This window comes from Myxocyprinus asiaticus, chromosome 7, assembly GCF_019703515.2.
Source record: "Myxocyprinus asiaticus isolate MX2 ecotype Aquarium Trade chromosome 7, UBuf_Myxa_2, whole genome shotgun sequence".
Classification (NCBI taxonomy): domain Eukaryota; kingdom Metazoa; phylum Chordata; class Actinopteri; order Cypriniformes; family Catostomidae; genus Myxocyprinus; species Myxocyprinus asiaticus.
The window spans coordinates 49,967,116-49,981,576 of NC_059350.1; the positions used below are offsets into that span (position 1 = coordinate 49,967,116).

The 14,461-nt window shown below is 37.8% G+C and overlaps 1 protein-coding gene across 3 annotated transcripts in view; it reads right to left on the minus strand.

Annotated features, from left to right (window-relative positions):
- Window positions 1-7,820: 7,820 nt before the first annotated feature.
- Window positions 7,821-14,461, minus strand: part of nrp2a (neuropilin 2a) — a 125,310-nt gene continuing 118,669 nt past the window's right edge. For 2 of the 3 annotated variants that reach the window (XM_051702163.1, XM_051702161.1), the window contains 2 exons: window positions 13,753-13,812; window positions 7,821-10,087 (listed from right to left, as the gene is read on the minus strand). In XM_051702163.1, the coding sequence (XP_051558123.1) occupies window positions 9,783-10,087; window positions 13,753-13,812 (365 nt within the window). In that variant the 3' untranslated portion in view covers window positions 7,821-9,782. The remainder of the gene's footprint in view (window positions 10,088-13,752; window positions 13,813-14,461) is intronic. The other variant, XM_051702164.1, reaches the window with a different exon arrangement.

The following is a 14,461-nucleotide window of genomic DNA, read 5'->3' on the forward strand; positions in this document are numbered from 1 at the left end:
ATGTTGGGACTTATTTTAGGTTTTGTAAATGTGACATATCATACAGCATATGATGCCTTATTATTGCAGTGCAACACTTCAACGCATGCCCACGTGCCATACACTCATCACCTCCACTAATGGGACTGTGACAGCTCTGCCGCCCACCTCTGTTGCTATGACAACTGCCACCAAGACTGCTTTAACCAGATCTGAGGTGCGTTTCTGCCACCCAGAATCATTCTGCTTTCTGTCATGTTCTCCAGAAGATACTTTTGGCTTGGCAATTTGTCGAATGATGGGGCTCCATGATCAGATGCTAGCTTGTTCAAAATACTTGTTAGCAACTGATATAATGGTTTGTGTTAACTCATATCTGTATAGCAGTTTGTGGTCACATTTGATGATGTGATGATTCAAATTACAAATGAAATTCTTTAATGTCTATTAAATATCTCAAATGTTGGTCCTAGACAGCAATTAGATGACATGAAGAGCAAATGGAGATGCCCTTTTCTCCCAATTTGGAATGCTCAATTCCCACTACTTAGTAGGTCCTCGTGGTGGTGCGGTTACTCACCTCAATTCAGGTGGCGGAGGACAAGTCTCAGTTGCCTCCGCTTCTGAGACAGTCAATCCACGCATCTTATCACGTGGCTCATTATGCATGACACCGCGGAGACTCACAGCATGTGGAGGCTCATGCTACCCTCCCGATCCATGCACTACTTACCACGTGCCCCATTGAGAGCGAGAACTCCTAATTGGGCCAATTTGGTTGCTTAGGAGACCTGGATGGAGTCACTTAGCACGCCCTGGATTCGAACTCGCGACTCCAGGGGTGGTAGTCAGCATCAATACGCAAATGGAGACTTTTGCTGAATGTTAATATGAAATCAAACTCAAACTCCTTTACTTTCTAAATACATGTTGCTGATTTTTATAGTGAGTGATTCATTGGTGCTCATTATTACAAAGAAATATATAGCTGTATGTGGCAATTATAGGGGTCCGAGCTGTTTGAAAAGGTGGAGAAAATGGCCAAAATTGCCAAATTTGAAAGAACAGGTATGTCAGGGTCAAAGTAATTTCATCACTAAGTACTCTAGTTACTTTTTAGGTATGATATTTTCAGACTTACAAAGATAAGTGAAACAAAACGTATGCCTCCGATTTCATTTCCGTCCACCATTTTGAGTTTTCAGAAAAAAATAAAAATAAAATAATTCTTTTTTTATTTTATTATTTTGATAACATTTTGTCATGAGGGTCTATAGATGATAAATGTTAAACGCTCCACGAATCGGACCAACTATTTAAGAGGAGTTAAAAAAATCAAATTTTGACAATTTTAAAAAATGTAAAAAGAATTTGGAACTTTATGTTTGTCTTCGTAATCTGTCATCAAAATGTAAAAACTTGCTCCACCTCTGAAATGATTATTTTTTCTGCTGATGTCTCTAAGCCCTTTTATTTTTAGCCCCTCCCCTCCAACCACCTTTTATATAGAGACTACTTTTCACAGTCCTGCTCTTCATTTATCAGAGCCATGCTATCCACATTCATTTTATGGCTCTATATGCTTAAGTGTAAGACAACAATTGTCTAATTTGTGTCTATTTTAATGTCTCCAAAGGAATTTTAGGAGAATCATATGCCTATTCATCTGTAAAATTTCCATTAAGTCTCCTGAGCTATAAAAGAGCAACCTATGAGCAATAAAATGTTTCTGTGGGTGGTCCTTTGTTTTTAACATTTCATATGCTTGAATATATTTCTATTGCTTTGTATAGTAGCTACATATATGAGTAGAAGAGCCAGAGGAAGTTTATCAATCTTCCAACAGATGTTTGTTTGAGCCCGCCGAGATTCAACACGACACATGACAACACCTTCCCTCAAATTAAGAGCGGATATTGAGAATATTTGTGTAGCAGATTCTGCTGTTTATTGTTGTAGATGGCCAATGCGCATATTCCTGGCTCATACAGGATGTGTATGCGTAGTTTGTGGAGAAAAAGGAAATGTACAGTATATGTGTGGCTTGATTATCTTGTGAATGATAAGGGTTTTAGGGGCCAGAGTCTTAATTGTACCACATTGTGTCAGATGTTGAATATGAGAATATCTCTTGCACTGCAGATTTGACTATTACCCTTTTTCTTTTTTCTTCTTTTTTTTTTGGTGCTGTGTAGCATTAATGAATTTCTGAAATAATTTCCCCTCTCTTTTCATACAGTTCTAGATTTCTGTCATTCAGCAGACATCTGTGTCTTTATCTTTATCCGTTTTTTGTTTTGTAGGAGAAAGATTTTGTTACTTAACAAAAGCCTTTATCGTGCAGTCATGACTCATAGTTTAGGGAGACGGCAGAATCGGAAATTCAAATGTCCCTTACCTCATCCGGAGATTTCCATCTCAAAACTTCCCAAACAACAATATGCTATCTGCAGAGCCTGCAGTATTTTCACTACCTGTAAATGAATTCAGTATAGGCCTACATCATGACTTAAATGCAGCTTACTTAACTTCACAAACATGAATTGAAACATGGCATTTGTTTTTAAGTAAAGTTTTCCAATAAATTATAATGCTTTGGGACTTATGATGTGATTTCAAACAAAAGTACTATGCTATTAGCATATCTTTTGGATATGTACCATGGTAATACCATGGTCTTTTTTGAAGTACCTTTGGGCTTGGGGTACATGTAAATACCATGTAATATTAATATGCTAATCATACAGTATCATGGTATATACTTAAATACCATGGTTTTACCATATGATCCTATACATTTAAAAGCTTTTTGTATGAGTTGATTAAATGCTGTTGAAAGGTTAATTACATTTTCCATTGAGTATTTATCTTAACATCTCAAACAGGTTTCCAGATAATACAGATCTGTACTGGTATTTGTAGTGTTCATTTTGAAATAGTAAAGGAAAAATTCAACCAACAATGAAATGATATCTTCTTTTACTCACCCTTATGTTGTTCCAAACCAAATAATGAGAGCTGTCAAGCTCCAAAAAGGACAAAAAAGTCCATAAAAGTACTACTAAAGTACCTTCTAAAGCCATACAATAGGGTTGTTAGAGGAACAGACTGTAAATTAAGTTATTTACTAAAAAAAAGAAAAAAAAAAACAAGAAATCTTTTTCACCTACTGGACTGGAGTGTGGAGCATTAAAGTTTAATAGCTACAAAAAAAAGTTGAGATGCTCTAAATTCTGTGTTGCTTTTACTTTAACAGTTCCTTTCATATTATTTATTGTCTTGGACCATTACTCAAAAGAATATGGAGTGAAATGTTGTTAAAGATGACATGAAATGGCATTTTTGTTTGCGTAGATTCAAATATAGCGCATCAAGAGGTTTGATGTGAAAGATGAGACGCGAGTACCACTGATGATTCATTTCATTAACATTGTCAAACCTGGTTCGATGCATATTTTATTGTGCTATTTGGTAATTTTTCCACTCAAATTCATAGTATGGAAAAAGCACCTAGGACATTCTGTTAAAATTACTAATTTCGTGTTCCACAAAAGACAAAAAGTTTACGGGTTTGACATGTAGGCCAGAAACATACTTTACGCAAGAACATGTACACAGATACAAGCGCTCATCAAACGTGTTGCCAACGGGAGGTCCGGTAGAACATGTGCGTTCTTGCGTTACTGTTGCGGTAACAAATCACAGTACTCAAGGGGGTGATAAAGTTACCTACAAAAGTCTCTACCATTAAACTTGATGTGCCATCTAATCAGGTAAGTTGCTATAAATATATTGACTTTACCTTAATTGCTCAGTAATATTCTCTTCAAACTGTTGCTCTGCCATGAAAGTAGCAGACAGTAAACACTAATATCCACTATAGCGCCCCTTGTGGCAATGTTGAGAATGCAACACGTACTTGCATTGTGTTATGAATTGTGGTCTGCGACATTCTGGAATGCAACGACATACAAAATCGAGCTTGCGTAGTTATAAGCGTCTGCATTCGCGTACTTACGTAGAGAATGGTTCAGCCTTAACTAAAGACATAATTTTCATTTTAGGGTGAACTATTCCTTTAAGCAATATCAAACAAATTACCAATACATTACAAGCAAATGTAAATACTGTACTGTCTATCAAATAGTGCTGATGCATTAACCACATCCATACTCTTTTCTATCTCAAGCACTGCTCAGGCCTGTCTTTGGCTCACTCAGCAGATTGTGGGAAACCCTCCCAGAGCAGCAGCCTACCTCTCCCCTCAACCAGCAGTTGAAAGGCCTTATCTGGGTCAGTAGAGGGGGTAGAATGGGTCTGTTTCCACTGGAGCTGGTGACAGCAGCAGTCACTGCTCAGACTATGACAGCCTGAACTCCTGCTCTCCTGTGTAATCATTATTAGCCATGCAGGAAATCAGCTCTAGATGTAAATAAGCACAGGAACACACTGAATTAGAAAACTGGATTGTCATTGGTAAACAAGAAACTTAGGTCAGAACTGTTTTTATTAGCAGTTCATTGTGTGTTGGAAAGAAAACTTGGGAAAGGAAGTTTAAATGCTAAAAAAATTTAGAAGTCAAGAAGTCTCTGCACTGATCAAAAAGTACCATGGTACCACCATGGTTCCCTTACAAAATAAAGTGCTGTGATGGTATCAGATGGTAATACCATGGTACTTTTATATACCATGGTGCTGAAATTCATGCATCCAAAGAACATTTCAGAATACCTTTGTACTACCATGGTACATGTCCAAAAATGTTTTTTTTTTAAGGTACTTTTTTGTATTCAAATACCATGGTGTATACGTGGTACTTCAAAGAATACCATGGTATACAAGTACTCACTTTCAAACAGACCCCCTAAATGCTCTTCTCTCCCAAGAGTTCTTCTGCTTTTGTTTTTGGCGATTCACATTCTTTGTGAATATCGCCACCTACTGGTGGAGAATTTATAGTAAAAAAGGACTTAAATATTGATCTGTTTCACATTTTCATTTTTGGGTGAACTATTCCTTTAAATGTTTTGGTATTGAACTGGGAGAGTGAACTCTGTGACTCTTCTGACATTACAAAACAAGTTTTACTGGTACCCCAAATGAGACTGTCTTGTAAGTGACCTTGCTATGAAACAGCATCTGCTAAAAGCATAAATGTAAATTAATAACCTGCCTCCCTCTACAAAGATGTTCGAACACACCAAACCCTTTAAACTGGAACTGACATTAGACTCAATAACCATCCGGGAATACAGGAGTACAGTTGCGTGCCTCTAGATCTCCATCATTTGTCAGCTTCTTCTCTCTAGAGATGAATTAGCTGTATTACTCTTTGTGGCCCCAAACGTGCCCCCTTCAAACGCTGATCATCTATGAGCCTCAAGCGGGCACGGCTGAGCTTTAATTGAAAGTCCAGCTTACTGAGAAAGAAAAAAGCTCTCTGATCTTTGCTAGGGAGGCCCCAGTGGAGAATTAGATTTCAATCTGACAGGGAGGGAAAACAACATTTACGAAACAAAAATTTAGAATAATTTGGGTGGAAAAGCAGAGCCCGACGGCTGGGCTCTTCAGAGTAATTTCCTGGTTCTCCGTGGCTCAGTCCTGCTTGCCGATCAAAGCCACACATCCAGATGCTTTGTGATGAGTTTACAGACAGAACTTCATTAATCAAGAATCAACCAATGAAAAGTTTAAAAACTTTTGGAAACTACTCTCATTCTAGTCAAGAAAACATTGACGTGTTGTTGAACGAATGGGCATGTGTAAGCTCCAATTTCCGGGTGAAATGTCCACAGGGTGCCACCAAAAACGAGTTGTATTTTTAGTTTTAAATGATGTAGTACAGTCAACAGGGATGCACATTTTATTAACTCTAACCCCAACCCTTAACCATCAGTGGGGTGAAAATACTGTATAATTTTAGAGCAAAAATGCAGCTTCTCTGAGGTTGTTCAGAAGTGCCACAGGAAAAGGTGACCACTGCTGAAATGATGCAAAAATGTCATGTGATGAGTGATTGGGCTTGTCAGTAATTCAGCAGTATAGGGTTGATTTCAGGGTACAAGAACTTTCGGAAGCAACATGTCGATTTCCAGTGTGATCACATTGTGCAAGACTGCTTTAACTGACTGTATTGGATGTTGGCATACCTGTCATTACTAAATGAAATAGCAACAGTGGTAGAAATCCTCTGTATAACTCTCATTGTACAGAGCAGAAAGGAAGCTCAAGTAGAGAAATAGTTAAATGGATGATGACTGGATGGTTGGGTGAGGTAGAGGGATGAAGGAGACTTTAGGGGGTGGAACTTCAAAGCTTTGATGTTGTGAGCCTCTAAATGAAGGCGACTGAAGGTCCGTGCTAATAGGAGCCCATGGGGAGATGAGAGAAACTGTAGCAGACATAGCTGGAGAAAAAGATAGATACAGTGTGTGAGAGAAAGCGTTTGTGTGTTTTAGGACTGAATGTGTTGATATTTAATGGAGTAAAAGTTTCTATTGAGAGATGTGAAGATGCAGTTGTTGTCAGTGGAGGTATGATATGTAATAAAGGGTCCCCACCATTTATGACCACTGAATTTCCATGACTTTTCCAGTCGTTTTAGATAACTGGATATGGAATTTTTAAAATAATTTGGATTCAGACCAATTTGCTAATTAAATCTTTTAGACCGATTTGTGAACATTCGACCAATTCATTGAAAAGGACCGACACAAAAGAACGATTCACTCACAAATAGGACATGACTACAGGTTAAGGGCAAGTTTTACTCTACAGAAGCTCTACACAAGAGCAAAAACTAGGTAATGAAATATGTTAAAGCAGAGCAAAACTACAACAATACAGTATATGTACTATTGAAATATTCATGTCTTTTCCATAACTTTGGAGGTGTTATTAATTTGCATGACAATTTTATAATTAAGTGATATTTCCAGGTTTTCCTGGTACTAGAGGAAACAGTACAAAACAGATAGGAACCAGAAATGTGTGATAGGGATTGGTCATGATGGTCGACTAGTCGTCCAATGATGGAATAGTCAATGAGTGATGTTGACTATTCTATCTATATTTTTGTCTTATATTTTTGTGGCAGTTATGGCTGGGTTTAAAGGGAAATCTACCTTGTGCCACCACGCCCCACCCCCCTCCAACCCCCACCCAGATACTTCTGACACTCGAGATGACAGTGAAACGGTCAATATGCTGCCCACCTAAAGATAACAATGCCCCTACAAAGATTACATCGTAGTAGCAGCCTTGGCAGCAGTGCTTTAATAGATATGCTGATTAGTGTGTTTTGCTTTAGCTTTTTTAAAGTTTGCATGACAAAACTCTCTCAGAAAAGTTGCATCTTTAAACTCATTCCCTTTTAAGCACCAACCCTACAGTTATACACATTCAGATGGTCATTTTTGGCTGCTGTGTTGTGTCTCCCACCTTCAGTATTTCATTTTTAAGAGGCATCGCAAGCTCACTTGTATTCTGCTCCATTCTGTTGTGCTCCATGTAGCTGAACCCAAGAACACCTCCAATTAAAGAATTTGATTGGGTCCAGGTGAACCCGAAGTCAGCCTAACTATACAGGGCTTCCTTAAGACTGATTAGACAATTCAGGCAACCCACCAACCAGTTGATCTTAAAAAATTTGTTTTGCACATCCCTAGTATGTGAGTGTGTTGAGCAATATCAAAGAACACTTAACAATCCAGAAACCTTGCCCTTTTAACCCCAAAACCCGAGACCCATGGTAAAACATCAAACACAATCTTCTTGGAATGTTCGTCTTGGAACTGTCTTGGAATGTTCTGCACCACATTGAACCAAAACTCAATATGTTATCAATCCTTTATTAAATAATTATAATAACAATAATAATTTTCATAAAAAGCACATTTTCTGTACAAAGTGTCCAACGAGTGACTGGAATTCTACCCAGTGTTGTGATTCTGAAATATTTTGAGTGGTTAAGACAGATGATAGCTCCAAAGCAGTCTCTTTTAGGTCCAGAGCAGAGGCTGGAACAAAGTATAGCTCCAAGGCACTTGCAAAAGTCCAGGGGTCCAGTGGCAAGAGTCTTCAAGAAGAGAATTAGTTATTTTATGAATCAAAAATGTCCCAACAGCAGTAGAAACATCACACTAGGGATCCCTATCAGTGCCATCCTATCTAACGATCCCAAACCTATAGAATGTGTCTTATTCTGCAGAATAGTGGTGTGCTTTGGATGCATTCGCTTACATGTCAACTCCAACAATGTGCTTTAGCACATGTATGAGGGTAAGTGATCCTGTTTGAGAAAGTAGGTAAATATTTACAACATCTGTCTCGCTCTTTTTTCCAGGCTTTGAAGACCACAGGGGAGCCAATGTAAAACACATCCCTGATTTACAACCAAACCTGTCTCCTGTTAACCTAAAGCTTCACTATGGAAACATAAAACTAGATAAAAGAGAAAAAATTATAATTGGAAATTAAACCAAGGACAGAGATGTTAACGTACATTTGACCCCATCATCAAGGCCAATGTGGACAAAAGTATCGGTGTTCCACAAGGACATGTGTTAGGTCCTATAAAGTTTAGATCAAGCTCAAAGAACAATTGTTACTGTTTTTAAAGGTTAATTCATCATTTTTTCACATCTGTTGGGTTTTGTAACACTCACCATGGTTTCAAAAAGGATAAATAATTCTCTTTTTAAAACTTCAAACCATTCCCAATCTAAATGTAGACATCTTACAAGACATATATTACTGTTACTAGCAGTAATATATGTCTTGATGAGTAGATTTAAATCTATTCTGAAACATTGAACCTTGCTTTTACAAAGCACAAGCACTGGACCTAAACCTATCTAAGACAAATAACTGTGGTTTATTAAGCAATCTTTAAGGTTCAGAGTAAAAATAAGAGCAATTTCCATTTAAACCCATTTTTCCAATTTGTGTCGGTCTCTCAACTCTTGTTTCACATTATTTGATGCCTGCTTATAAGCTCAAAGCTCTCACACTTTACAGCCCTTTAGCCTGGCAGTCTTTGTCTCCCAGTTACAGCAATCCATAGGTTGCACTGACGAAATCCCCAGTTGTTTCAAACAAGTGTGGTGCCTATTTTCTGAACACAACCCACCAAACACACTGTGCCTAAAACTAAATCTAAAAACCCAAATGTTCCCCTTAATCTTCTTAGCCTTCCACAGTTTAAACTCTCAAGACTGACAAGAGGAACACTAGATGGTTGGACAAAAGCAATAGGTTGTAAACACACAATAACAATGAAGTATAAATGCCCTGGGCTAATAATATTAAACCAACTCATCAAATCCTTCAAAGACAATGCACCACATCCTAGGCCACAAATTTAATTTGGGAAAGATGATGGACTAAAGTTCTTGGCTTGAAAGTCCAGCCATTGGCTTCCACCTCAGACAATCTCTCCCATTTTAAAAACTAGATCTCTTAGAAATCTAAGCAGACATATTTTCATCTTTTTGGAATAGCAGAACATTGATATGTATTGACATTTATTTCGAAATAAAGTCTGTTAGTCTTGTGGCACCAAACGTTCCACTTTTGATGTAATCCAGTGAAAGACGAGGAAGTTCTTGGCAGCAGTGTTTTGAGCTGAGTAAGCATGACTGGTTGGAAAACAAGCTCCAGAAGAAGCTCAGTCTTGAAGCTCTCCAGCTGAGATGGACATGCAATCCAAGAATACTAAGAGATGAGGCTGGTTTCTCTTCAAAGAGTCAAGTTGGGTTACTTTGAGGTCATTGTAGGATACTTGAGATCTGCCAATGTTCTCCTCAAGCTTCTGAGCAGCAACGCTGTTGGTTGAGTTTGACTTTGTGCTTGATGCCGTCGTAGAGCTCGAAGTTGTAGTTCTCCAGGGTAGTGGTCGAACGTGATGTCAAGCCGCCGTATGAGCAGGTGCAGTAGAGAAGGAGACCAGCGCAAACAGCACCAAGTAGAACGCCCAGAGAGCTCATGACAATGATGGTCAGGAGAATGGGGTCCAGTGAGTAGAGCCATGTGTTGTCCTTGTCGACCACACGTGTAACGGGAGGGTCCGATGGTGTTTCGGCCGTGCTCCACTCTGGAAACTGGAAATCTACAGCGAGAGGAAGGGAGGGTCAATATAGAGGAAGTTCACAGCAATCTTAACTATTAACTAGCTAACACTGAAATAAGGGCTTGTAAAAGTTTTGTTACATCTAATTTATATACATATGGTTTCATATGTAACCATAATTCCAATATCATGGTATTTTTTTAAGTAATTTGGAATGTCATTTACACACCTTGGTTTATGAATATGGAAATCATACAGTACCATAGTATAATGTATATCAAAGTATCTTGGTATTACTATTTTATTTTTACATGGTATTATGGTAATATCATGATTTTTAGACACTACAATTAAGGATATACCATGTTATTTTTAGAAGTACTATGAAGTATCTTGTGCAGTAAATACATTTGCACAATATTTGAATATGGTGATGAATGGTATAACATCTAATGCCCTGTAGTGTTACTATGGTACAGTGATGGTATCAGATGTTAATACCATGGTACACTGATTCTTACAAAAAAGTAACCTCACCAAAGTACCAAAAAATACCACAGTACTACCACAGTGCATATGCAAAAAACAATGGTGCTACCATGTTACATGTCCAAAAATCATGATAATACCGTGGTATTTTGGTACTGTGAAGGTGCTTTTTGTAAGGGGTATACCATGGTACTGATTCTTACAAAAGTACCCTCACAGCTAAAAAATTCTATGGTAGTACCATGCTTTTTTATACATGTACCAAGGTATTTTTGGTAATGTTACTTTTTTGTAGGTGAAAATTCATCTACCTTGGTATTTACATGGTACTCCAAGGTACTTTCAAGAATACCATGGTAGTACCATCCAATAAGACATCCCTTACAAAAATGTACATTTTTGCAGGGGAGGGGGGATATGCATGGTAGTGCCATTGTTTTTCACATATAGCATAGCACTAGTACCATAACATTTGTGGACATGTACCATCATGGTAGTTTGGAACTCTGCGGGTACTTTTTTGTATTAATATATCATGGTATCACCACTGCACTATAGTACCACCACAGTACTCTTTTGTGAGGGCTTTAGATGTAATACCATTGATTACCATATTCAAACATTCCATGGTATTACCATGGTATTTTGGTATTTTGATGATACTTTGTTTTGCAAGCGATGGTGGTAGATCATGGTACCTTGTTCAAAAAACCAGTGTAATACCATGGTACTTTTTAATAGTTGTTCCTTAGTGCACCATGGTACCTTAACTGTATTTTTGGTAAGGGTCTGTTGTTTCATATTGCTGCCTATGGAAGCTAACTAGAAGCTTGTGTCTTTGTTTACCTTTGTCTTAGCATTGTATCCTATGGAAAAAGACACAACTAACTAATGGCCTTTTCTGATGGAGTCTGTAGCAGGATGGCTGTTTTCAGCTGACAAAACTAAGCCGTAAACTCTTCTGTGGCACCCTGTGACTTGCTAGCAGTTGCATTAAGCTTAATTAGGGTGTTTTTGACACTAAGCCAGTGTCAAAACTCGCACCAGTCGAGACTCTTTTGCACTCTGACCAATATCTGTTGCATTTTGTTAAAGCAGATTTCCTTTTTGGCCTGATAGTTCTGACAAATGGGTTTGGGGTGATTGACAGCTTGTGTAGAGTGTGAGCTAAACAGAGACTTCATTATGTTCTATTAGAGTAAGAGAAAAAAATGAGAGAAAGATGGAAGACATTGATAAAGGAAGCAGGAGGAAGACAGAAAAACAGATGGGGGGTTGACTGTCTACAAGGATGAACAGATTTCAGTGTGGTAATTAACGTGCCCTTGTCTTTTTTTTATTTATTTAAGAGCCAAAACAAAGACTTCTTTATGAGAAAGATGGATTCCAACAGTGCGATAGCAGGAAGGAGGGAGGTGGGGTGATAACAGGAGACATTTTTGTTTTTGTGCAGAATGCGGGGTAAGGGCTTTGCAAATGCGAACAAACACGTATGTACACTCACCCACACATACACTTTGACATGTTGGCTTTACCCATAGAAATATACGCATGCTATGGAGTTCTAAGAAGTTTGACAAAAATGATAAAATGGTAACTAAAATAATTATGATACGATGCCTTAAAGGAATATTCCAGGTTCAATACAAGTTAAGCTCAATCGACAGCATTTGTGGCATAATGTTTATTGCCACAAAAATTAATTTAGACTCGTCTGTCCTTTTCTTTAAAAAAAGCAAAAATCAAGGTTACAGTAAGGCACTTAAAATCGAAGTGAATGGGGCCAATTTTTGTAGGGTTTAAAGGCAGAAATTTGAAGCTTCTAACTTTATAAAAGCACTTACATTAATTCTTCTGTTAAAACTTTTGTATTATTTGAGCTGAAAAGTTGTTTAAATCGTCATTTTAGGGTTTGTTGACATTACATCATTATGGCAACAAAGTTGTAAAATTGGCTATAACTTTACACAGAAAAGGTTAGTAAGCAATTTTGTCAAACTAAAATCATATTAACAAGCATATTGTTTATGTCATGTGGCTATACTTTTGAAATAGTGTGTATTTTAATGTTTACGGATTGGCCCCAGATTGACTTCTACTGTAAGTGCCTCAATGTAACCCAGATTTTTAAAGAAAAGGAGCGATAAATCTAAATTAATTTGTGTGGAAATCAATATTATGCCAAAAATGTTGTCAATTGAGGCTATGTCCACATTAATCTGGATACATTTGAAAATAGCATTTTCGAAACACTCTCCATCCACAATGCTGTTTTCAAGCATTTTCCAAAAGTTGCTCATCCAAACTAAAACGTATGAAAAACTTAAATCCCCTTACTGCGAATGCGAAAAATCACCTTTCCATGTACAAGCTGAAATGCAATTGTAATCGTGTTATGTCGCTGAACAGCAATTCTTAGTAAACTTTGCATCTCTATGAAGGAATGCATTGTGAACGTTGTACAAAGTAACATTTATCTTTAACAATACTCTCAAAGTGAATAAAAGGCACAACAACACCGCTACAACATGGGTCGCCATTTTGATTGTTTTTGGTTGAATGGATCACATGACTGCGTCACATGACAACAAATACGTCATCGTTTTCAGATATCTCCGTCTTCCCCGTCCACACTACAACGCAAATACAGCGTTTTAAAATGTATCTACTTGAAAGCTCAGTTTTTGCAGTCAAAAACACCATCTCAGTGTGGAGGGAAGGCCAAAACGTAGAGAAAAAGATGCGTTTTCAAACGAAAATGTATTAGTGTGGATATGGCCTGAGCTTAACTTGGATTACACCTAGAATATTACTTTAAATGATTTCACATCATTTCATAATCTCAAAACACAATGGATGAATCAATAAAGTTGCCTTTAAGAAGTAGTTGGTCACACTTCAGCCCCAAATACATCTATTTTATTTAATTAGATAACAGAAACTCAAACCAAGTGGCATCTGCAAACAAATCATGCTTTACTCAGAAGTGACTTTTAACCAACTGGGCCCAAGATAATTTTTAGTGTATTTATAATGAGTTCCTTTAATGTTCACATGCTGTCCTAGAATAGTAACCTTCCATTTATATTTGAAAACTAGAAACTGCCCAAATATACTTTTGTCTTAATTCAAACCGTGATTGTGAAATATTTTGTTTGAAAAGTGTGCCTATGCTATCTTGGAAATAAATGCCACATGCAGATGTAGGAACTCACCAGCATTTATGTGGTCCCTACTGTTGAAGAGGCGCCCATTTCCAACCTCGGTTTCTTTAACTGTGAATAAAGACGGAGAAACTAAATTGAGACATAGAATGCAATATGATCTAATGTGGTTTGTGCTCAAATGAAAATACAAATGTAATAGCTGCCAGAAACATACCGTACCAAGTACGCAAATGCAGATGTGAGTGAGAACTATTTTTGTATTTCATATAGCTAGCTATAAATATGTTGATAACTTCAACAGTTGCTCTGTCATGACAATAATTGACCTGAAAGAGAAAACTAACTGTAGACGTGCGCTGCGCTGCATTATGAATAGCATTTCGGAAAGTCAAGCTTCTGCAGCAAGAAGCGTTTGCATTCGCGTACTTGTGCAGAGAATGTTTCAGGCCTTAGGCCATGCTGACACTAATACATTTTCATTTGAAAACACATTAATTTCGCAAGTTTATGCCCCACATCCACACTAAAATGCCGTTCCCTATCTGTTACTCACTCAACGTTGTGTCAATGTAGTGACACTAGGGGTCACTCTTGGGAGCCCGAGACACCTCTGGTCTTTGATAAAAGGCCAATGAAAATTGGCGAGTGGTTTTTGCATGCCACTCCCCCAGACATACGGGTATAAAAGGAGCTGGCGTGCAACCACTCATTCAGATTTTCTCTTCGGAGCCGAACGGTCGATGCTTACTGAGCTGTC